The sequence below is a fragment of the Tamandua tetradactyla genome, chromosome 10 (assembly GCF_023851605.1).
Source record: "Tamandua tetradactyla isolate mTamTet1 chromosome 10, mTamTet1.pri, whole genome shotgun sequence".
NCBI lineage: Eukaryota > Metazoa > Chordata > Mammalia > Pilosa > Myrmecophagidae > Tamandua > Tamandua tetradactyla.
In genome coordinates this window covers 32,722,566-32,749,055 of record NC_135336.1, presented here as the reverse complement: position 1 = coordinate 32,749,055, position 26,490 = coordinate 32,722,566, and the positions used below count along the sequence as shown (strand labels likewise).

The 26,490-nt window shown below is 36.1% G+C and overlaps 1 protein-coding gene across 8 annotated transcripts in view; it reads left to right on the top strand.

The window, feature by feature from the left end:
- The window catches only part of GRAMD1C (GRAM domain containing 1C), a 145,468-nt gene that overhangs the window by 8,266 nt on the left and 110,712 nt on the right, over window positions 1–26,490 (top strand). For 6 of the 8 annotated variants that reach the window (XR_013158527.1, XM_077118337.1, XM_077118333.1 and 3 more), the window contains one exon: window positions 18,102–18,251. Coding sequence is in view for 5 of the 8 variants with exons in the window: in XM_077118337.1 (XP_076974452.1) it covers window positions 18,102–18,251 (150 nt within the window). In the remaining 3 variants the exon portion in view is untranslated. Of the gene's footprint in view, window positions 1–18,101; window positions 18,252–26,062; window positions 26,255–26,490 lie in introns of those variants that run through there. The other 2 variants (XM_077118340.1, XM_077118339.1) reach the window with 1 other exon arrangement.

The following is a 26,490-nucleotide window of genomic DNA, read 5'->3' as shown; positions in this document are numbered from 1 at the left end:
ACTTGCAGCTCAGCCCGGGCCCTTGGAGGTGGAGAAAGAAATCACCCCGGGGAAAGTTGTTGGAACCCAGGGGCCTGGAGAGAAGACCAGCAGAGACCATCCTGTGCCTTCCACGTAAGAAAAGAGCCTCAGTGGAAAGTTAGCTGCCTTTCCTCTGAAGAACCAACAAAATAAAATCCCCTTTTATTAAAAGCCAATCCGTCTCTGGTGTGTTGCATTCCGGCAGCTAGCAAACTAGAACACCACCTATCAGGAGGAAAGAGTCACCTGCGTCGGTTTTCCCTGAGGGTGAGACCCAGCAGGTTGAAAGACTTTCCTGTGAAGACTCTGGACTCTGTTTTTCTTATCCTGCCCAATATGTGGCACTTGTCTAACTGCCAGTTCCACCAGCATAAGATGATGTGGTACCTTTAATTTTGGCAGACTCTCCCTGCTGGGGGTGTGGTGGAGACAGAGGAGAGGTTGTAGGCTGGTTTTAATGGCTTCAAATTACCAAGCCCTGGTGTCTGAATTCCTTGATGGAGGGATTCCACCTGGATGGGGCTTCACCCCTTCCCTGGGGAAGGCACAGTCTCCAGATAAGCCCCCAAAAGAGCTCACTTCTGCCTCTGCCTGGGGCAGTTGCAGCCTGAAAAGTCTTGCCACTGTATCCAGAGGCAGTCAAGCCTTTGTAGATACACAGCCACAAAAACCTCTGTTTCCTTCTTTTTTTTTTTTCCCCCTTTTTCTGTCAGTCCTGCCCCCTTGGCGCCAGGGCAAAAATGAGCAACCTCTGCTTTGATCAGGTTCACCTAAGCTGGGGGCCTATTTTTAGCAGTCAGAATTTGTTAATTAGTTCCACAATTGGAATTTGATTGTGCCCAGTCCCTGCTGCTGGTAAAGTCCTTTTCTTTCCCCTCTGGGAAGTGGCCTGTGGGGGAGGGGCACCGGCCGGAACTCACGGTTCTGGGGGGTGCTCGCAGCCAGTCCAGCTGGTCCAGACTGGGGTACGCTGTGTGTCTGGTCACTTACGTGGCCCCAGGAGCTGTTCTGTACTGTTTCTGGTTATTTAGTAGTTGTTCTGGAGGACGAACTAAAATGCGCACGTTGTTAAGCTGCCATCTTGACCCGGAAGTTGACACAGACTCTTTATTACAGAATTAACCCATGACTTTTGACTTCAAGTTCACCCTGTGTCCTCTACCCATACTCCTTTTGTCCTAGTATTTTAGAAGAGTGGCTTTCAAAATTCCAAAGCTGAGCAAAATGAAATCTTATATGAAATCCAATATGTATAACTGAAAAAGGATATTTTGTATTTAAAGTGGCATAATTTCAAGTTTATGTATATGTATAAACTTAACTAATAAGAGCAATAAAGTGATTTTGATAAGTGAAAAAATATCAGGAATTTTGGGGTGGCAGTCAGTGAAATCAACCTAAGTAACTAGTTTATACCTATATTCATTTTGCTCGCCTAGTATTATATAAATCCCAGTTCACCCAGTGTTCTAGTTTGCTAGCTGCCAGAATGCTAAATACACCAGAAACGGAATGGCTTTTAACAAGGGGAATTTAATAAGTTGCTAGTTTATAGTTCTAAGGCTGAGAAAATACCCAATGAAAACAAGCCTATAGAAATGTCCAATCAAAGGCATCCGGGTAAAGATACCTTGCTTTAAGAAGGCCGAGGAAATTCAGGGTCTCTCTGTAGTGAGAAGGCACTGTTCCTCTCTCATCTGGAAGGGCATAAGGTGAACACGGTGTCATCTGCTAGCTTCTCCTGGCTTCCTGTTTCATGAAGCTCCCTGGGAGGCGTTTTCCTTCTTCAGCTCCAAAGATCTCTAGCTGGTGTACTCTGCTCGTGGTACTGCAGCATTCTCTGCTCTTTCTGAATCTCTCATTCTCCAAAACGTTTCCTCTTTTATAGGACTCCAGTAAACCAATCAAGACCCACCCAAATGGGTGGAGACATGTCACCTAATCCAGTTTAACAACCACTCTTGACTAAATTACATCATCCAGGGAGATGATCCAATCAGTTTCAAACATACAGTATTGAACAGGGATTATTCTACCTTCATGAAATGGGGTTTTGGTTAAAACATGGATTTTCTAGGGGGCATACTTCCTTTCAAACCAGCACACCCAGAGAAAGATTTCCAGTGTTAGCAGCTCAGAACTGTAAACTGTAATGCAGTTTGGCGTGAATGATAATGGGAAAAACTGAGGGAAAGCAAAAGGCCAGTTTGGGACTGAAGTCTTGATTTAACCAGAACCTTACAAAAGTCTACAGAGGTGGTGGGAGAGACCTTATTTTGAGTTCTGTTGGGGGTCTAATTAACTGGAGAACACAAGTTAATGCATTATTAGTGTTTTCAAACATACTCAATACTGGTGTATAATATTTTTCATTTCAAAAGTTTTAAAAATAAACATAAATGAGGGGAAAACTTGAGAAACTTCTGATGCACCTTCATGGAGGATTCCACAGATTACATTCTGAAAACCACTGTTTTAGAGCTATACACTGTAACACTGAGTTTAAGAATGTTTCTCATTTTGTGGCCTTGCAATCCTTAGCTATTATTTTTTAGGTATTTTAACCTTTTCTGAGATTTCTAATTGAGTAATTTGGCAGTGTATATGAGGTAGGGATACTAGGTAAGTGAAACTTTAGTTTTAGAAAATGATTTTGAAATATGAAATTCTCATATCTGCCATTTCTCTCTGGGATAGTAGAGCTTACTATCATAAACTTTCTTGACTCTTTTGAACTCTTTTGTCTAAAACAAAATTCATCTTTTTTAAAAAACAAATTGTTGGACGAGCTACCATGGCTCAGCAGGCAGAGTTCTTGCCTGCCATGCTGGAGACCTGGGTTTGATTCCTGGTACCTGCCCTTGCAAAAAATAAATAAATAAAAATAAAAAACTGTTGCTTCTGCCTACTCTGATCCTGTTACTGTTTTAAAACAAAGAAAGAAGGAAACAAACATATAAAACCAGGGTTTTTCAGTGGGAAGTCAGCCTTCATTTCTCTCTCTCCTATATTATGTATTAATTCTTCTCTCATAGGAATGTTCATGTGTGTTGGTTCCTTTTATTTTTTTTAAATTTTTAAATTTTATTTTTTTAAATACCAAAAAAAACACCAAATAAACACAAATATTCCTATTTTGATCATTCCGTTGTACATATATAATCAGTAATTCACAATATCATCACGTAGTTGCATATTCATCATCATGATCATTTGTTGGAACATATGCATCTATTCAGAAAAAGAAATAAAATGAAAACAGAAAAAAAAATTTATGCATACCATACCCCTGACCCCTCCTTTTCATTGATCACTAGCATTTCAAACTAAATTTATTTTAACATTTGTTCCTCCTATTATTTATTTTTATTCCATATGTTCTACTCATCTGTTGACAAGGTAGATAAAAGGAGTATCAGACACAAGGTTTTCACAATCACACAGTCACATTGTGAAAGCTATATCATTATACAATCATCTTCAAGAAACATGGCTACTGGAATACAGCTCTACATTTTCAGGAACTTCCCTCTGGCCTCTCCATTACATCTTGAATAACAAGGTGATATCTACTTAATGCGTAAGAATAACCTCCAGGATAACCTCTTGATTCTGTTTGGAATCTCTCAGCCATTGACACTTGGTCTCATTTCACTCTTCCTCCTTTTGGTCGAGAAGGTTTTCTCTGTCCCCTGATGCTGAGTCTCAGCTCATTCTAGGATTTCTGTCCCATGTTGCCAGGAAGGTCCACACCCCAGGGAGTCATGTCCCACGTAGACAGGGGGAGGGTGGTGAGTTCGCTTGTTGTGTTGGCTGGAGAGAGAGGCCACATATGAGCAACAAAAGAGGTTCTCTTGGGGGTGAATCATAGGCCTAATTCTAAGTAGGCTTGACCTATCCTTTTTGGGGTTAAGTTTTTTTTTTTTAACATGGGCAGGCACCGGGCATCAAACCCGGGTCCTCTGGCATCGCAGGCAAGCATTCCTGCCTGCTGAGCCACCGTGGCCTGCCCTGGGGTTAAGTTTCATATGAACAAACCCCAAGATTGAAGGCTCAGCCTACAGCTTTGGTTGTCCGCACTGCTTGTGAGAATATCAATAATTCTCACAATTATTCATTCTCATAATAATTCAACTTGGGGAAGTTGAATTATCCCCCGTTCTCACTATTCCCCAAGGGTGACTTTGCAAATACTTTTTTATTCACTGTTCAAATCACTCTGGGATTTATCGGGGCATCACTCTGCACAAACCAACAAAATCTCATGTCCTACTCAAGGTTCCATGTACTTATGTTGTTCAGTTAAGCTGTCTGCATAAGTCATATTAGGAAATACACTAGTCAAAATATAAATTTTGTACCAAATAAACATTTTTTTGCTTTAGTCTCACACATAGTTGAAATTTTAAAATATTAATTACCATCTATTTTCAGCACCCTGCAGTAATGACATTCCTTTGTTCTTCCTCATGCAAAAAGATTTTTTAAATTAGTCACTATCATTATATACTCTAGGCATTCCTAGATTATACTTCTCAATCTTTATCGTCTATCTTTCTTTCTGATTACATTTGTGCCCCCAGCCCTCCTCCCTCTATCATTCTCACATTCAGCTTCATTCAGTGTTTTAACATAATTGTATTATAGTTAGGTAGTATTAACCCTAAGAAAGGGTTAATGTGCTGTCCATTTCTGGGTTTTTACATTCAGTCCTGTTGCACAATCTGTATCCCTTCAGCTCTGATTACCCAATATCTTACCCTATTTCTATCTCCTTATGGTCTCTATTACCAACGAATTCTTCAGGTTTATTTACTAATGTCAGTTCATATCAGTGAGACCATACAGTATTTGTCCTTTTGTTTCTGGCTAATCTCACTCAGCATAATGTCCTTAGGTCCGTCCATATTGTTACATACTTCATAACTTTATTCTGTCTTACAGCTGCATAATATTCCATCATATGTATATACCACAGTTTGTTTAGCCACTCATCTGTTGATGGACAGTTTGACTGTTTCCATCTCTTTGCAACTGTAAATAATGCTGCTATAAACATTGGTGTGCAAATGTCCGTTTGTGTCCTTGCCCTCATGTCCTCTGAGTAGATACCTAGCAATGATATTGCCGGGTTGTATGGCAATTCTGTATTCAGCTTTTTGAGAAACCGCCAAACTGCATTCCACAGCAGTTGTATCATTTGATATTCCCACCAACAGTAGATAAGTGTGCCTCTTTCTCCACATCCTCTCCAGCACTTGTCATTTTCTGTTTTATTGATAATGGCCATTCTGGTGGGTGTGAGATGATAATCTCATTGTGGTTTTGATTTGCAATTCTCTAATAGCCAGGGAAGTTGAGCATCTCTTCATGTGCCTTTTGGCCATTTGTATTTCCTCTTCTGAGAAGTATCTGTTCAAGTCTTTTGCCTATTTTGTAATTAGGTTGGCTGTCTTTTTTGTTGTTAAGTTGAACAATCTCTTTATAAATTCTGGATACTAGACCTTTATCTGATATGTCATTTCCAGATATTGTCTCCCATTGTGTAGGCAGTCTTTTTACTTTCTTGATGAAGTTCTTAGATGAGCAAAAGTGTTTAATTTTGAGCAGTTCCCATTTATTTATTTCTTTCTTCAGTGCTCTTGCTTTGGGTGTAAGGTCTATAAAACCACCTCCAGGTGTAAGATTTACGAGATATTTCCCTACATTTTCTTCTAGCAGTTTTATGGTCTTAGATCTAATGTTTAGGTCTTTGATCCGTTTTGAGTTAACTTTTGTATAGGGTGTACGGTATGGGTCCTCTTTCATTCTCCTGCATATGGATATCCAGTTCTCTAGGCACCATTTATTGAAGAGACTGTTCTGTCCCAGGTGAGTTGGCTTGATTGCCTTATCAAAGATCAACTGTCCATAGATGAGAGGGTCTATATCTGAACACTCTTTGAATCCAAGGTCAATATATCTATCTTTATGACAGTACCATGCTGTTTGATCACATTAGCTTCATAATATGCCTTAAAGTCAGGTAGCGTGAGACCTCCGACTTTATTTTTTTTCTCAGGATACTTTTAGCTATTCAGGGCACCCTGCCCTTCCAGATAAATTTGGTTATTGGTTTTTCTATTTCTGAAAAATAAGTTTTTGGGATTTTAATAGGTATTGCATTGAATCTGTAAATCAATTTAGGTAGAATTGACATCTTAAATATATTTAGTCCTCTAATCCATGAGCACAATATGCCCTTCCCTCTGTTTAGGTCTTCTGTGATTTCTTTTAACAATTTCTTGTAGTTTTTTTTGCGTAGGTCTTTTGTCTCTTTTGTTAAATTTCTTCCTAAATATTTTATTCTTTTGGTTACAATTGTAAATGGAATTCTTTTCTCTATTTCCCCCTCAGATTGTTCATTACTAGTGTATAGAAACACTACAGATTTTTGAGTGTTGATCTTGTAACCTGCCACTCTGCTATACTCATTTATTAGCTCTAGTAGTTTTGCTGTGAATTTTTCAGGGTTTTCGACATACAGTATCATATCATCTGCAAACAGTGAGAGTTTTACTTCTTTCTTTTGAATTTTGATGCCTTGTATTTCTTTTTCTTGTCTAATTGCTCTGGCTAGAACTTCCAACACACTGTTGAATAACAGTGATGATAGTGACATCCTTGTCTTGTTCCTGATCTTAGGGGGAAAGTTTTCAGTTTTTCGCTATTGAGGATGATATTAGTTGTGGGTTTTTCATGTAGTCCCTTTATAATTTTGAGTAGCTTCCCTTCTATTCCTATCCTTTGAAGTGTTTTCAGCAGGAAAGGATGTTGAATTTTGTCAACGGCCTTTTCCGCATCAATTGAGATGATCATGTGATTTTTCTGCTTTGATTTGTTGATATGGTGTATTACATTACTTGATTTTCTTATGTTGAAGCATCCTTGCATATCTGGGATGAATCTTACTTGGTCATGATGTATAATTCTTTTAATGTGTTGCTGTATTCAAATTGCTAGAGTTTTGTTGAGGATTTTTGCATCTATATTCATTAGAGAAATTGGTCGGTAGTTTTCTTGTTTTGTAATATCTTTGTCTGGCTTTGGTATTAGGGTGATGTTGGCTTTCTAGAATGAGTTAGGTAGCTTTCCCTCCTCTTCAATTTTTTTGAAGAGTTTGAGCAGGATTGGTACTAATTCTTTCTGGAATGTTTGGTAGAATTCACCTGTGAAGCCATCTGGTCTGGCCCTGGACTTTTCTTTTGGGGGAGATTCTTAATGACTGATTCAAATTCTTTACTAATGATTGGTTTGTTGAGGTTGTCTTTTTCTTCTCGAAGTCAAAGTTGGTTGTTCATGCCTTTCTAGAAAGTTTACCATTTCACCTGCATTTTTGTATTTATTCGCATAAAGTTGTTCATAGTATCCTGTCATTACTTCCTTTATTTCTGTGGGGTCAGTGGTTATGTCTCCTCTTCCATTTCTGATCTTATTTATTTGCATCCTCTCTCTTCTTCTTTTTGTCAGTCTTGCTAAGGGTCCATCAATCTTAGTGATTTTCTCATAGAACCAGCTCCTGGTTTTGTTGATTTTCTCAATTGTTTTCATGTTCTCAATTTCATTTATTTCTGCTCTAATCTTTGTTATCTCTTTCCTTTTGCTTGCTTTATGGTTAGTTTTGCTGTTCTTTCTCTACTTCTTCCAAGTGGACAGTTAATTCCTGAGTTTTTGCTCTTTCTTCTTTTTTGATATAGGCATTTAGGGCAGTAAATTTCCCTCTTAGCACTGTCTTTGCTGCATCCCATAAGTTTTGATATGTTGTGTTTTCATTTTCATTTGCCTCGAGATATTTACTGATTTCTCTTGTAATTTCTTCCTTGACCCAGTGGTTGTTTGAGAGTGTGTTGTTGTGCCTCTACATATTTGTGAACTTTCTGGCACTCTGCCCATTATTGATTTCCAACTTCATTCCTTTATGATCTGAGAAAGTGTTTTGTGTGATTTCAATCTTTTAAAATTTATTGAGACTTGCTTTGTGACCCAGCATGTGGTCTATCCTTGAGAATGATCCATGAGCACTTGAGAAAAAGGTGTATCCTGCTGTTGTGGGGTGTAATGTTCTATAAATGTCTGTTGAGTCTAGCTCATTTATTGTATTATTCAAATTCTCTGTTTCTTTATTGATCCTCTGTATAGATGTTCTCTCCATTGATGAGAGTGTGGAATTGAAGTCTCCAACTATTATGGTAGATGTGTCTATTTCTCTTTTCAGAGTTTTCAGTGTTTGCTGCATGTATTTTGGAGTGTTTTGGTTCACTGCATGAATATTTATGAGATTGATATGTCTTCTTGCTGAAGTGTTCCTTTTAGTAATACATAATATCCTTCTTTGTCTCTTTTAACTGTTTTACATTTGAAGTCTCATTTGTTGAATATTAGTATAGCTACTCCTGCTCTTTTCTGATTGCTATTTGCATGAAATATCTTTTCCAAACCTTTCACTTTCAACCTATCTTTATCCTTGGATCTAAGATGTGTTTCCTGTAGACAGCATATAGATGGGTCCTGTTTTTTAACCCATTCTGCCAGTCTGTGTCTTTTGATTGGGGAGTTTAATCCATTAACATTTAGTGTTTTTACTGTACGGGTAGTACTTTCTTCTACTATTTTGTGTCAGGCTCCTTTTAATCTCACTTCTAATTCTGTGGACCAGTCTTGCTCTACTCCTCAGCCATTTTGCCTTTTGGATTTTATAGGTCATATCTAATTTTCTCCTTTTTACCTTTACTCATAGTCTTCATTTCTACGCTGTTCTTCACACCTCTCTCTTCTCTCTTTTCGTATCTGTTTCTAGTACTCCCTTTAGTATTTCTTGCAGAGCTTGTCTCTTGGTCACAAATTCTCTCAGTGATTTTTTGTCTGAAAATGTTTTAATTTCTCCCTCATTTTTGAAGGACAGTTTTGCTGGGATATAGAATTCTTGGTTGCAGTTTTTCTCTTTTAGTAATTTAAATATATCATTCCACTGTCTTCTCGCCTCCATGGTTTCTGCTGAGAAATCTACACATAGTCTTATTGGGCTTCTTTTTATGTGATGGATTGCTTTTCTCTTGCTACTTTCAAGACTCTCTTTCTCTTTGACTGACATTCTGATTAGTAAGTGTCTTGGAGTACGTCTGTTTGGATCTGTTCTTTTTGGGGTACACTGCACTTCTTGGATCTGTAATTTTAGGTCTTTCATAAGAGTTGGGAAATTTTCAGTGATGATTTCCTCCATTAGTTTTTCTCCTCCTTTTCCCTTCTCTTCTCCTTCTGGGACACCCATAACACGTATGTTCGTGTGCTTCATATTGTCATTCAGTTCCCTGGGTCCCTGCTTATATTTTTCCATTTTTTCCCCAAACTTTCTTTTTCTTGTCGAATTTCAGATGTTCCATCCTACAATGCACTAATCCTATCTTCTGCCTCTTAAAATCTAACACTGTAATTTTCCATTGTTTTTTTTCATCTCTTCTACTGTGCCTTTCATTCCCATAAGTTCTGTGATTTGTTTTTTCAGAGTTTTGATTTCTCCTTTTTGTTCATTCGTTGCCTTCTTTATATCCTCCCTCAATTCATTGATTTGATTTTTGATAAGGTTTTCTGTGTCTGTTTGTATATTCTGAATTAATTGTTTCAGCTCCTGTATGTCATTTGAATTGTTGGTTTGTTCCTTTGACTGGGCCATATCTTCAATTTTCCTAGTGTGATTTGTTATTTTTTGCTGGTGTCTAGGCATTTAATTGCCTTTATTAGTTTGTTCTGGAGATTGTTTTCACTTCTTTTACCTAGGGTTTCTTGCTGGATGAATTTATTGTTTGTCTATCCTTTGACATTCAGTTCACTTTTTTCTGGACCTCTAGCTTAGGTTTTGTTTAACAGAGGAAAGTTTTTCAGTTCTTGTTTTCTTGTTTCTTGTCCTGCCTGTATGTTTCCTTTTTTCCCCCACCCTTAGGAGGATCTAGTTAGGTATTATAGACCCCGGCCAGATTTTCCCAGTCCAAATTGGCCTCCTGTCAGGAGGAAACAGTCACCTGCGTCAGTTTTCCCTGAGGGTGAGACCCAGCAGGTTGAAAGACTTTCCTGTGAAGTCTCTGGGCTCTGTTTTTCTTATCCTGCCCAGTATGTGGTACTTGTCTGACTGTAGGTCCCACCAGCATAAGATGATGAGGTATCTTTAACTTTGGCAGACTCTCCCTGCTGGGGGCGTGGTGGAGACAGAGGAGAGGTTGTAGGCTGGTTTTAATGGCTTCAAATTACCAAACCTGGGGTCTGAATTCCTTAAGGGGGCGATTCCACCAGAGTTGGGCCTCACCCCTCCCCTGGGGAAGGTATAGGCGCCAGACAAGCTCTCAAACGAGCTTGTTTCTGCCTCTGCCTGGGGCAGTTGCAGCCTGAGAAGTCCTGCTGCTGTATCCAAAGGCAGTCAAGCCTTTGTAGAAACACAGCCACAAAAACCTCTGTTTCCTTCTTTTTTTTTCTTTTTCCTTCAGCCCTGCCCGCTTGGCACCTGGGCAAAAATCAGCGACTTCTGCTTTGACCTAGTTCACTAGAGCTGGGGACCTATTTTTTTTTTTTTATTAACGGAAAGAAAGAAAAAAAAAGAAATTAACACAACATTTAGAAATCATACCGTTCTACATATGCACTCAGTAATTCTTAACATCATCACATAGATGCATGTCCTTCATTTCTTAGTACATTTGCATCGGTTTAGAGGAACTAGCAACACAACAGAAAAAGATATAAAATGTTAATATAGAGAAAAGAAATAAAAGTAGTAATAATAGTAAAAAACAAACAAACAAAAAACCCTATAGCTCAGATGCAGCTTCATTCAGTGTTTTAACATGATTACTTTACAATTAGGTATTATTGTGCTGTCCATTTTTGAGTTTTTGTATCTAGTCCTGTTGCACAGTCTGTATCCCTTCCGCTCCAATTACCCATTATCTTACCCTGTTTCTAACTCCTGCTGGACTCTGTTACCAATGACATATTTCAAGTTTATTCTCGAATGTCCGTTCACATCAGTGGGACCATACAGTATTTGTCCTTTAGTTTTTGGCTGGACTCACTCAGCATAACATTCTCTAGGTCCATCCATGTTATTACATGCTTCATAAGTTTATCTTGTCTTAAAGCTGCATAATATTCCATCGTATGTATATACCACAGTTTATTTAGCCATTCTTCTGTTGATGGACATTTTGGCTGTTTCCATCTCTTTGCAATTGTAAATAACGCTGCTGTAAACACTGGTGTGCAAATGTCCGTTTGTGTCTTTGCCCTTAAGTCCTTGAGTAGATACCTAGCAATGGTATTGCTGGGTCATATGGCAATTCTATATTCAGCTTTTTGAGGAACCGCCAAACTGCCTTCCACAGTGGTTGCACCATTTGACATTCCCACCAACAGTGGATAAGTGTGCCTCTTTCTCCGCATCCTCTCCAGCACTTGTCATTTTCTGTTTTGTTGATAATGGCCATTCTGGTGGGTGTGAGATGATATCTCATTGTGGTTTTGATTTGCATTTCTCTAATGGCCAGGAGGGGACCTATTTTTAGTTGTCAGAATTTGTTAACAAATTCCACAATTGGCATTTGGTTGCACTCAGCTCCTGCTGCTGGTGAAGTCCCTTTCCTTTCCTCTGTGGGAAGCAGCCTGTGGGGGAGGGGCACCAGCCACCTTGGCTTGGGGAACTCACAGTTCTGGGGGGGCTCACAGCTGGTCCAGCTGGTCCAGACTGGTGTACACTGTGTGTCTGGTCGCTGACGTAGCTGTTCTGTACAGTTTGGAGGTGTTATGGAGGACAAACTAAATCCCACATCTTGCTAAGCTGCCATCTTGGCACCTCCCTAATGTGTGTTATTTTAATTCCATTAACTTTATCATAAATATTAGTACCAGGTATGAGAAGTCCCTTGCTTCACTCTTTGATGCCAGGAGTGTATTATTTAGCTAAAGTCAAGTCTTTCCTCTTTCAAACAGTTTTAGAATCAGCCTATGAAGTTCCTTGAAAAACTGCAATGGAGTTTTTATGGATTTGTATTGACTCTCCAGGTTGGTTTGAGGAGAATTGGCATTTTTTAGCCTGTTGAGTCTTCCCATGAACCTTGCCCATCTCCATATATTTTAGCTTTTCCTTAATGTCTTTCAAAATAGTTTTAGATATTGTTTTATGAAAGTCGCATATATTTTTGTGAGATTTCTATATATATGTTGTTATTGTACATTTTATTTTTTAAAATTATAGTTTTAATTTGTTGTTATTGTATTAGCATGCAATGGATTTTTATACATTAATCCAGCCACCTTGATAAACGGTCTGATTATTTCTAGGAGATTTTCTGTAGATTGTTTTGGATTTTCTATTTAGTCAATCATGTTGTCTGAAAGTAATGATATTATAAAAGTTTACTCTCTAATCTTTTTACATTTTCTTTTCTTGCCTTTCTGTGCTGGACTGGACTCATAGCATAATTTTAAATATAGCCGGTATTATTGGAATCCTTACTTCTAATTTTAAAGGGAGTGCTTTTAATATTTGAACCTTAAGAATGCTGTTTGCTAGATTTTTTTTGAAACTTTATATTATAAAATAAAATATTAAAAAAAAAAACCCAAAACAAATGTGTATGTTATCAGTTTACTAAATGCTACTGGAATGCAATATACCAGAAATGGAATGGCTTTTATGGAAGGAATTTATTATATTACAAATTTACAATTCTAAGGCCAGAAAAACATCCAAATTAAGGCACCAACAAGAGGTTTTCTTCAATCAAGAAAGGCTGATGGTATCTGGAACACCTCTTTCAGCTGGGAAGGCATGTGGCTGGCATCTGCTGCAGCTCCTGGGCTCTGTTGCTTTCCTCTTCTGTTTCCTGTGGGGGTTCCTCATTAGGCTTCTATGGGCCTTTAGTCAACTCCTCTGGGACACAACTCTGAGTTCTGACTTACTTAGCATCTCATGGGAAGGTATGTTGTGGCTTCTCCTAGGCTCTCCCCGTGTCTTAGCATCTGCTTTCTGTTAGCACTCCAAACATCCATGTATCTGTCAGTCTGAAGCAACTGTTCTTCAAGTGCTTACGTTTGAGGTTTCTTCAAAATGTTTCCCCTTTTAAAGGACTCTAGTAAATGAATCAAGACCCACCTTGAGTGGGTGGAGTCATATCTCCATCTAATCAAAAGGCCATACCCACAATCGGACTATCTCCTTGGAGATAATCGAATCATGGTTCCACCCTACACTGTTGAATTAGAATTAAAAGAAGGCTCCCCCCATAAGATTGGATCAAGACTAAAACATGGCTTTTCTGGGTACAAAATAGTTTCAAACCAGCACACATATGGCTTAAATGAAGTATTAGTATTGCCCATGTAACGATTTTTAAAAATTTTTTTACTTAAAATTTTTTTTCTTAGAGAAATTGTAGGCTTACTGGGAGATCATGCAGAAAATACGGCATTCTCATGTACTCCCTTCATACACACAGTTTTCCCTATTATTAACATTTTGCATCAGTATGGTCCCATTGTTCAAAATTATGAAACAATGTTATTATAATTATACTGTAGTACCCTTAATTTAAAAAAATAGAATGTTTCTCATTTATGTTTATTATTAGATTTAGGTTATTCATTCCTAGGCAGAGTATAGCATAAGTGATATGTAGTGTCCTTCTCAGATCATCATATCTGGAGGTACATAGTGCCCATCTATCCCTGATTGGTGGTGGTGATTTTGATCACACAGGTCAATGTGATTTTTCCACTGTATTACTGTTACATTTTTTTTTTTTAATTAGTAATCAGCCTATGGGAAAACGCTTTAAGACTATGCAAGTTTTATGCTCCTTACTAAATTTTCCCCCTAAACTTAACATCCATTAATGATTCATTCCTAAAGCAATCATTACTATAATGGTACAAAATGATTTCCCAACCCATCAGTCTCTCTGTATTTTATCAGTATGCACTCAATATTCTACTATAAACCAGCACTCACCCCTTTCTCCTGTGTGTTAGTTTTTCTATTCTTATTAGTATTGACACAGATTCCTGATTTTTTTCAATGGTTTATAATTCATAACTGTTCTCAAATATTCAGGGAAGCGCCTCTGTCCTTTTGATATACTCTTCTCTTCGTTCTTTTCCTCTATTTCTTTCTTCCCTCAGCTTTCCATCCCTCCTTTCTTCCCCCTTTCTCCTTCCTGCCTTCCTACCTTCCTACCTCCTTCCTTTTCTTCCTTTCTTTACATTTCATTACTTCCTGGAATTACAAGATATCCTAGCTTCATCTTATTTGTGTTCTCCAGCCCTGGAATCAGCTATGCCTCCAAGGAGTCCTGGTTTCTTTTGGGGGAATCTCATTCTCTCTGAAACCCTTTCCAATCATGTTCCCCCACTCCACCCCCGCGGCAACTGCGCTGAAACTGCTCTTATCTCACTGCTTCTACACTTGCTTCTTTTGAAAGAATTCACATCAAAGCAGCCAGAGTGATCCTATTTTAAAAATAAGTAAAATCCCTACTTCTCCGCTCAAAACTATCCAAAGCTTCCCATCTAATTCCAAGTAAAAGCCCAAATCATCACAGTGGCTTATAGGACCTTATACAGTATCGTTCTGTGTTATCTCTCTGACTTAATAGCTATCTATTCTCTTTTCCTCCAGCTATCCCCTTACTATTTATATATGCAGTTTCCTCTGCCTACAGATCCCTTTAGGATGGTTACTTTTACTGTCTTTTTCCATTGTTCATTCAAATGTATTATGTATCTTTTCAGGGGGGCTTTCCCATGATCATACTACTTAAAATTATAACCCCATACTTCAGCCATTTCTTGTTCCCCATTTTCTGTTTATTTATTTATTTTTTTTGCCATATTACCTACCCATCTAACAATAAGAAAATCCTTTTGGTGTGGATTTTATTTGAGAAAAGCAAAATAAATTTTCAAGTGTTTCATTCAAGCAATTGAAGAGGAAAAGCCTGAAAACTTATTTGCCCCCCAAAATAAGAAAATATTATATTCTGATAATTAAGTTAAAATCAACACAAATGCCCAGTGAAAAGATGTGCAGTTATTTTAAAGTAGATTCTTAACATTTTGAAGGCTCATTGATGAAAGCAATGAAATGATGTCCAGAAAAAAAGAGAGATGCATGTACACATACATACAACTTTCCCTTCAATTTTAGCTGTTTTATGGAAAGGATTAAGAACACCTGCTATGTATGCATGTCTAAATTATATCTTGCTTAGAAATATTAATGTATTTAAAGAAAAAAAATGTCATCTGTGCAGCAGGGAGAGGGAACTTTGAATAGCAGCACAGAAGTAGTTGTCATAGAGGCAAATGTTGGCAATACTAAAGCACTTTGGAGGAAGGATGGGTTTTGGTGACTAGACTTAAAAAAATATTTTTTTTTTTTGGGAGGTGGGGATGTGGTGCATGGTCCAGAAATCGAACCCAGATTTCCTGCATGGAAGGTGAGCATTCTACCACTGAACCACCCATGTACCCACTTTGGTCAGTAGACTTTTGAAAGTATTTTAGTACTTTTGGCAAAAATATTTCCATTGTTATTATAATATTGATAAAGTATCCTTCACAGAGATTATACCCATTTATACTTCCACCAGCAGCCTGTGAAAGTTCCCTTTTCCCCAGCCCTCACCAATATGAATACTATTACTTTTCAAAAATAAATCTTTGTTAATTTAAGAAGTGGGAAAAACCTGGGTTCAACAACAAAAATAAAGTAAAATCAGATTAAAAATATAGAAAAAACTGGATTCAAGATTACAGCTTTTCATGTCTCAGTTTCCCTAGTAGTAAAATTAGGGCGTAAGGCTAGATAGTTTCTTTCCAACTAGAGTTCAATGATTACCTGTCCAGAGGACACTGTACATATAGTGTCGTTTTTGTAGATGATTGTACCATTCACCTTCTGAAAGCAAAATTACAGTTTTAGAAATATTTTAATCATTTTCCTTTGTTATTTGACTTGTTGAATCTTAGTTTGGTCCCAAGTAGTACTTGATATGTAATAGATGCGTAATGCATATTTACAGAATAAATGACTATTAAAGAATGAAAGATTAGAAAAGAGGTGTTATGAGATTAGTATATTCAGTACATAGGCAATATACAGATTTGTCAACAGCATTGTAATATGAAGGAGGAAATTTTTAATATTACTTCCAATTATAAGAAAATTTTGACCTGATGTCCTGTTTATAGACATACCACTTTCTGAAGAATTTGAAGGCTCATAAATATTCTAATAGAGGAGCAGCCTTAAAATTTGCTAGTAAAAATGAATAACATGTTAAAACATACCATCCTCCCTCAACGTCAATAAATTGAGCAGCCTAAAGTGAAGTATGCATACAAAATCACGAAGATTATATCTGTCTTTGTTGATAATGGTTCAGAAGTCATAGCAAAAATATACTCTTAATGGGTTATTAATGTACACTGATTTTCTAGGGCTTTGTTTTGTTTGGGGCTTTAATCTTTATTAAAATATATATATATATATATATAAACACACACATAGTTAAGCATGCATGTTTAAAAAAATAAAAGTAATCATTGATAGAAATACAATTAGTAGCTTCCAAACCAGCAGAGAAGAAATGTGATAAGGAAAGCTTTACTGAATTGGCAGAAAATGGAGAAAGAAAGTTAGAGACTAAGAAAGAAAAATGGTAGCTAGAAAAATACAAAATAAGATGGTAGAAACATGCCACTCATTACATTGTATTTATAAATGTAATGTAAAATTTTATTTATGAATACTAAAATATGAATATTTTATATATTTATAAAATAAATATGAAATATGAATACTTTTCTGTACTCTCAGAAAAGTATAGGAAAAAAAACAGAAAAGATACCTGTGTTTTTACCATGCAGATTTAGCACATTATGTTTTACCATATTTACTTTCTGTTTCTTTCTTAAAACAAGAAAGAAATATATTACTGATACAACTAAAGCCTCCTGTTTTCCTTCTCACATCATTTTATGGCCTTTTTTTCTGAGAGGAACCACCTTCCTCAAGTCAGAGTATATAATTAACATGGCTTGCTTTCTCTCCCATTTATACTTCTATAGTTTCAATTTTAGCTGTTTTATGGAAAGGATTAAGAACACCTGCTATGTATGAATGTCTAAATTACATCTTGCTTAGAAATATTAATATATTAATTAATTACTTGGAGCTTTAATCTTTATTAAAATATATGTATATATAAACACACACATGGTTAAGCATACATGTTTAAAAAAATAAAAGTAATCATTAATAGAAATACAATTAGTAGCTTCCAAATCGGCAGAGAAGAAATGTGATAAGGAAAGCTTATCCATAATCATAATCTAGCATTAATTTATTTGTGTAACTTACAAATTAAAAAAATATACAGTCTGTTGTTTCGCTAAACATTATATGCCAAATTTATTTCCATGTTTATGAATACAAGATCTGTTTCACTAATTTTAACTCTTGTATGGTATTCTGTTGTTTGTATACATAAGAGTGTATTTACCTTTTCCCAACCAAGGGAGAGTAAGGTTATTTCTACTTTTTTTTTTTTTTTTTTTTTAGTTTTATAAACATCTTCTAGTCCATGTGCACATTAAATTGCTGGGTTGCAGAATATGACCATCTTAGACCTTATCAGGCAGTGCAGATTGTTCTCTAAAGGGTTTATATCAGTTGGTACAGTTGGTACTCTCATTACATTGTATTTTTACTGTTTGTTGTTTCTTCTAGCAGACTATGAACTCCTGGAGGTTAAGGACTTTATTTTATTCATCTTTTCTTCCTGAGTGCCAAGCACATTAACTAGCAAATAGTATTATTGGAAAATGTTTGTTGCATATACAAATTATAGAAGTAAAAACATATTAACTAGTGTCTTCTAAAAGTTTAAATATTATCCTTTTAAAGTTAATTTATATTTTGACTGTTAACTCTTTTTAACTTTTAATGAAGGACATTCTTCATTAAGTAATTTAAATTGTTTGATATTTGTTTACAGATAATAAATGAAGGGGATTCAAGCCTTTCCATTGAGTTACAGGAAGAGTTAGAGGAAAATTCAGGTCCAGCTGTGGGTGAGAATAATACAGTATCAGCTAAAAAGCCAGGACCAACTTCACATAACTGGAGTGGTGACTGGAGCTTTTGGGTAATATTTTTCCTTTCTTATATTTTCTTTTTAATAATTAACACAAATTTTCTTTGTAGGAATTCATATAATGTTTTTGTGGTATATTTATAAAGCTTTTCTTTTTAGCCTCTAGATTTCACACGTTTAGATTTTAGTCTAGACTTCCAAAGACAATTATGATTATGCTGTCCTGTGACCACTAGAATGCACTGTCTGACTTGATAGAGTGGAATTATATACTTGTTTTCCTGTGAGAAAGCTATACCGCAGAATTGGATTTCCCTTACATTATTTACTGTACCGCCAGGAGATTAACTTTATGAGGAAACCATATTTCTAAGTATTACTGAGAAACCAGCTATTTTACATAATTTTTATTTTAATAATTTGTTCCTATACTGAAAAGGATGTTTAACAGTGTTTGACCTGTAGTACATGATGATTAGAAGGGGGGTTTTGAAATGTAGAGTTTTCATTTCTGTTTGTACTCACTTGGCTGCATAACCTGTATATGCTTCATGTTTCCCCACTGTAAAATGAGACTGCTGCCGGTATTGATTACGTGTGTTTTGATTTTAGAGTCCTTTTGTAAGAAGAAATTTCTGTTAACATAAGAATGCTAATATTATTACATTAAACTGTTCATTTTAAATCTAATAGTTCCTGTGAGTTATGAGTCATTTGATAGAATCTGGTATAACATAAGTGAAATTTTCCTATCATTGTAAGGCTTCTGTAGTTCTAATATTAGTTCATTATAAAGCTGATTTCTTGAAGATTAGGCATACTTGTTAGCAGCATTTTTTATTATTTTAAAGTAGACTAAAAGGCAAAATATTAACAGGTTATAAAGATTAGTACAAGTACCATTATTCTGTTCATAATTAGCAGTTCAGTTCATTGGAATGCTATTGAGTCTTAACATGAGTAACAGGGTCTGCCTTCCTACTAAGAAACCTAACATTATAAATTTTTTTGAGCCCTTTCCTAGGGAAAACCTTTGATTGTTTAAGAAATATATCAAAATAAGTACTCAGTCTAAAAATCATGACCTTTACGTTGATTGTAGTATTTTTGGTCACATTTAGAAAACTTCTAAGACTGCTGTAGTATTTTGACCCCTCTTCACTGTGTTTTTTATAGCTTACATTATAGAGCAGAGGACCTTTATAGTTCAGAGCTGCAAAAGTTGTCCTCCACAGGGCTGAGTAGTCACTGTGTTTACTGTTGGCAAGCTTAAAGCAAGAAAAATGATAAAGGCAAAAAGGGAAAAACCAAGGGAATGAGAGAATTCAAAAATAGGGGGAGAAAGAAAAATAAGAAGAATGAGGTCAAGAGTCTTGCCACTCAAGAGCCAACAGAATTGGCATTACCTAGTAGCTTGTTAGAAACACAGAATCTCGAGCCTTAGCTCGGGCCTATTAAATCAGAATCTTCACTTTAAAAAACTCCCCAGTTGATTTGTATGTACATTGAGGTTTGAGAAGTACTGGTTTAGGGTATCAGAGGTCTACTTTGGCTTAGCTTCGGTCTGCCTGCTGACTTTAAACACTATATTTTGGGGAATTTTTCTATGAATTTACATGGAATAGATTTAAAGACAAATAAATCATCTTAGAAGTTTTACAGACTTTTTCAGGGGTCACTTACCCAGGAACCAGAACTGTCGAGTACCCTGAAGTGAAAAAACCAAAAGAGATCTTGAACAGCTAAGCCAAAGGTCATGCTGATATATTTTAAATAAAAGAATTCCTCAAGTCTTCATTTTGAACTTCTTATATGTATTTTAACATTTTAAAATTGTGAAATTTAACATATATACAAAATAGCAATAAATTTTCAAGTACATTTTAACAAGTTGTTTTAGAACAAATTTCAAAGTATGGTATGGGTTACATATTACCATTTCAAGTATTTCCTTCTAGCTGCTCTAAGACACTGAAGACTAAAAAGAAATATCAATATAAAGATTCAGTAATCATATTCATATGTTAAATCCTATTTTCTCTGTTACAGCTCCTCCTTATCCTTATCCTTTGAGTCTTCTCCCAATCTTTAGGGATATTTGGGCAGTGACTGTTCTGACTTCTTCATGTTGAAAGCGGGTGTTGACATCATGGGTAAGGGGATGCACCAGTTGATGCTCTTAGAGAGACCAGTAACTTTAAGTTTCAGGACTTATCTGGCCTAGGACCCATCTGGAGGTTACAGGTTTCTGAAAAATAAACTTACTGAGTGAAACTTTTAGAAAGTCTCAGAGCCCTGGGTGGAACTTCCTTTATATATATATATATTTTTTTTTTTGATTGTTCCATTCATTTAATGTAGAGACTGAATTCAAAACATGAGTCTGTTTTAGCTACTAAACTAAGTGATGACCAACCAATCTACCTGTTATTTTAATATGCATCGATTTGCTTCCCCAACAATTCAGTGTCACACAGAAGTACATCTTGAGAAAGGGAAATCCTGTGTTTTGATTTTTTTGTTATAAAATAGAGGCAAAATATGTGAGTTGACTTAGGGTTCATTTTGAATTAGAATCCTTTTTGTTTTGATTTGACAAATCTTCACTCACATGCATCACATACATGGTGTACAGTCAGTGGCTCATGATATCATTGCATAGTTGTGTTTTCATCACCATGATAATTTTTTTAGAACATTTGCATCACTCCAGAAAAAGAAATAAAAAGGAAACAGAAAAAACGCGTACATACTGTACACCTTATTCCTCCCTCTCATTGAGGTAAATACTGAATACATTAGTATTTCCATCTACCCAATATATTTTAACCTTTGTTCCACCTATTATTTGTTTGTCTTTTTTTAAACCATATTTTTTACCTATCTGTCCATACCCTAGATAAAGGGAACATCTGGCACAAGGTTTTCACAATCACAGTCACATTGTAAACATTTTATCTCCATACAATCATCTTCAAGAAACAAGGCTACTGGAGCACAGCTCTACAGTTTCCCTTTAGCCACTAAAATATACCATAAACTGAAAAGGGTTATCTATGTAATGCGTAAGAATGACTTCCAGTATAACTCGGGAGTCGTGTCCCACATAGGAGGGGAGGGCAGTGGGTTCGCTAGCCATTTCGGCTTAGAGAGAGAGGCTACATCTGAGCAACAAAAGAGGTTCTCGGGGGGGGGGGTGAGTCTTAGTATCCTTTGCAGGAATAAGTTTCATAGAGGCGAACCCCAAGATTGGGGGCTTGGCTTATTGATTTGGTTGTCCCCACTGCTTGTGAGATTATCAGAAATTCTCCACATGAGGAGGTTAAATCTTCTCCCCTTTTTCCCCATTCCCCTAAGCAGACCCTGCAAATACTTCTTTATTCACTGTCCAGATCACTCTGGGATTCGTTGGAGGTATCACGCTAATCTGGACAAACCAACAGAATCTCACGCTCTATTCAAGACTCCATGTAGCCATGGTGTTCAACTAAACTGACCATACAAGTTAAATTAGGTAATGCACTACCCAAAATATACATTTTGCATCAAATAAACATCCCTCTCTTTAGTCTTAAACACAAGTTGAAGTTTTAAAATATGGACCATTTCATCCTTTACCCAGTCTTCTGATATACTTTAGTCCTACCCAGATCGGCTTCATTCATATCTCTACTTGATGTCTAATCACTTTTTTTTAGCTTTTTACTTCCTGTGTGGAGTACTGCTGACTTTCATAGTTCTAACTCTGAGTCTTAACTTTTTTTGAGTAAATACCCAAAGTTTCTGGTAATGACCAGATTATACAGAAACAGTTCAATATCTCAGAATTTAGAAATAGCAATTATAACTTCTGAATATATGTAACTGCTACAAGAGTTTACATCTAGGATCCTTTACAGTAGGCCCCAGCCTGAATTGCTCTCGACTTCAATTCTCTGAGTTTGTGCTTTATAGTTAGTTCATATGAGTAAATTAATAGATATCTTGATTGTTTACACATTCTGGCTATTGTGAAAAATGCTGTTATAAATGTTTGTGTATGGCTTTGTTTTCAATTCTTTTTGGTATATATTTCAGATTGGAACTAGTCATTGTATATAATAATCCTTTTAATATGCTAGTCGTTGTTTATAATAATCCCTTTAATATGCTGCTGGATTGTGTTTCCTATGATTTTGTCAAGGAGTTTTGTATATGTACTTGTTATGGACACTAGTCTGCAGTTTTCCTTTCAGGTGCTGTCTTTGGTATTAACATAATATAGGTCTGTATTTTTTGGTAGAGTTTGAGAAGGTGATGATTTTTTAAAAAAACTTTTTTTTATTAACATTCTTTATTGTGAAATATAACAAATTTACAAAAAAGCAATAAATTTCAAAGTTCATTGTAACAAGTAGTTATAGAACAGATTTCAGAGTTTGCTATTGCTTATTGTTGCACAATTTTAAGTGTTTCCTTCTAGCTGCTCCAGGATACTCGAGACTAAAAGAAGTATCAATATAATGATTCAGCAGTTATACTCATTTGTTAAATCTTCTCTGTTGTAGTTCCTCCTTCTCCTTTGATTCTTCTCCCAATATTTAGCGCTATTTGGACTCTGCCCACTCTATTTCATGTGGGAAAGTGCTGTCAATAATATGGGATAGGGGGATGGTACTATTTAATATTCTTGAGAGGCTGACCCTTCTAGGTTACAAATCTTATCTGGAATGGGAACCGAACTGATTTTTTTAGCGATAGAGTCACCAGAGAAGCCATTTGGTTCTGGACCTTTTGGTGTTTGAAGTTTTTTTTTTATCTATTATAGACCAGTTCAGATTTTCTAATTCTTCTTAAGTCAGTTTTGGCAGTTTCTTTCTAGAAATTTATCCATTTCATCTGGGTTATCTAATTTGATGGCAAACAATTGTTCATAGTATTCTTATATTTGGTTGTTATTTTTATTTTTATTTTTTTAACTTTTTAAAAATTGTATAATACATATACAAAACAAAGAAAAAAAGTCAATTGTTTTCAAAACATTCTTCAACAAGTAGTTACAGGACAGATCCCAGAGTTTGTCATTGGCCACCATACCATCATCTCAGATTTTTCCTTCTAGCTGTTCCAGAACATCAGAGTCTAGAAGGAATAAATGTTTTTTTATCATCACAATTGACTTTTTGTGAAAAATAACACATATACAAAAAAAGCAATAAATTTCAAAGCACAGCATGACAATTAGTTGTAGAACAAATTTCAGAGTTTGGATTGGGTTACTGTTCTAGTTTGCTAGTACTGGAATGCAATATACCAGAAATGGAATGGCTTTTAAAAAGGGGAATTTAGTAAGTTGTTAGTTTACAGTTCTAAGGCCTTAAAAATGTCCCCATTAAGGCAAGTCTATAGAAATGTCCAATCAAAGTCATCAGGGAAAGATACCATGGTTCAAGAAGGCCGATGAAGTTCAGGGTTTCTCTCTCAGCTGGAAGGACACATGGTGAGCAAGGCATCATCTGCTCGCTTTCTCTCCTGGCTTCCTGTTTCATGAAGCTCCCTGGGAGGCGTTTTCCTTCTTCATCTTCAAGGTTGCTGGCTTGTGGGCTCTCTGCTTCTCGTGGCTATGTCGTTCTGCTCTGCTCTCGCTGAATCTCTCATTCTCCAAAATGTTTCCTCTTATATAGGACTCCAGAAACTTCTCAAGACCCACCCAGATGGATGGAGACATGTTGTTACCTAATTCAGCTTAACAACCACTCTTGATTAAATTACGTCTCCAGGGAGATGATTTGATTACAGTTTCAAACAGTATTGAATAGGGATTGTTCTGCCTTTATGAAATGGGATTTAGATTAAAACATGGCTTTTCTATGGTACACACATCCTTTCAAACCAGCACAGTTACAATTCCCCAATTTTAGGTTTTTACTTCTAGCTGCTCTAAGATACTGGAGACTAAAATATGTTTGTTTTTTATTCTTATGAATGTCTATAGTAATATTCCCAGTTTATGGCTGATTTTGGTAACTAGTATGTTCTTTTGTTTTTGGCCAGTCTAGCTAAAAGTCTGCCAATTTTGTTGATTTTTTCAACGAACCAGTTTTTGGTTTCATTAAGTCTACTGCTGATAGGTACGTTTATAAGTGTTAAATCTTTTTGATGGATGACCCTTTTATCAATAAATAATGTCCTTCTTTATTTCTTATAGCAGTTTTTGCCTGAAAGTCTAGCTTGTCTGATGTTAGTATGACCACTCTAGTTGTCTTTCAGTTAGTGTTTGCATGGATTGTTTTTTGTTTGTTTGTTTGTTTGTTCCATTTTTTTTCCACTTTCATTGCATTTTTGTCTTTGGTTCTAAAATGAATCTCATACATAGCAGTAGTTGACTCATTGTTGACTCAATAGTTGACCATGAGTTGACTCATGTTTTACCAATCTCTGCCTTTTAATTATAATTTAACCAATATACATGCAATGCAATTATTGATAAGGAAGGAGTTAGGTTGTCAATTGCTGTTTGTTTTCTAGGTTGTATTTTTGTTGCTTAATTCATCCATTGCTGCCCTCCTGTTATACAAAAAATTGCTCCTGTATGAATCTGTTCCCATCCTTCCTGTAACTGACACAGATTATATCTTCATATGTTGTACATTCATGGGCATTGATTTATTATTTTATGTAGCTATCTTTTAACTAATATAGGAAAAAAGAAGTACTGCCCAGAAATAACTGAGTTTTATATTTATGTATATAGCTAACTTTACAAGCATATTTTATTTCATTGGATTTAAGATAGTCTCTAGTGTACTTTCACTTCAGGCTGAATGAGTCCTTTTAGCATATTTTGGAAGGCAGGTTTACTAGCAGCAAAGTCTTTCAATTTTTGTTGATTTGGGAATATGTTAAATTCTCATTCATTTTTGAATGATAGTCTTGCTAGATATAGTATTCTTGGTTGACAGTTTTCTTTCAAAAATTTGTATATGCCATTCCACTGCCTGCTCCTCTCCATAGTTCCTAATGAGAAATCAACTGTTAATCTTACTGAGGAGCCCTCGTATATAAGAAGAGGTTTCTCTTTTGCTGCTTTCAGAATTCTCTATTTTTGATTTTTGAAAGTTTGATTATAATGTCTTGGTGTGGATCTCTTTGAGTTTTTCCTGTTTTCGGTTCACTGAGCTTCTTGGCTGTGTAGATTCATGTCTTTTATCAAATTTGGGAAATTTTCAACTATTATTTCTTCAATTATTCTTTTGACCCTACTCCACCTCTCTTCTCCTTCTGAGTCACCTGTTATACGTATGTTGGTGTACTTGATGGTATCCCACAAGATTCTTAGGCTCTTTTCACTTCTCCTCATTCTTTTATCATTGGCAGATTGGGTAATCTCAGTGAATCTAAATTCAGGTTTGTTCATTTGTTTTATTCTTGGCTCAAATTTGCAGATCATGTTTGGTGAATTAATTATTTCTGGTAATGCTTTGTTTATCTTCACCAAATCTACTGTGTGTGATTTCAGCTCTTTGGAGCAATCTCTTAACATTTCTGTGATTTTCCCTAATCCATTTTCCAATGTTTCCTGTAGTTCTTTGAGCATATTTACAATATAGGAGTATACAATACCATAAGTACTATGTCCTGATGCCTGGGGTTTTTCAGGGTGAGTTTCTGTTTCCTTTTTTGTTCAGTTTATAGCCCATTCCTGACTGTTTATAGTTCTTTGTTGAAAACTGGACCTTCCAAATATTATAAATGCATAACTCTGGATTCAGGGTCCTCCAGCTCCTCAGTTTGCTGTGCTACCTGTTATGGTGACTATTGTTTGTTCAGTGTCTTTCTGAACTGATATCATAAAGTCTGTATTCTTTGTTTTGTGTGGTCACTGAAGTCTGCTTGGTTAGGTTCAGGATTAGCTAATGATTTGACAGCTTCCTTAAATACCTGGAACCAAAAAACAGCAACAACAACAATAAAACAACAATAAAAACCTCCTGGTTTTTGCCAGTGGGCTCTTTGTATGTTTGCTTGCACAGAACCGGAAAGCTGCTTGCACAGAACCAGAAAGTCAGTCAAAGGTAAGGACTTAGGGCTTCTCTCATGTATTTTCTTAGCAATGTGCTCCACTCTGGGCATGCATATGGCCTTTTAAACTCACAGTTCTTACATGGGGAGCTTTTTAGAAAAAATTCTGAAAAATAACATGTACAAAAAAGCAATAGATTTTAAAGCACATTGCAACAGTTTGTTATAGAACAGAATTCAGAGTTTGGTATGGGCTACAGTTCCACAATTTTAGGTTTTTCCTTCTGGC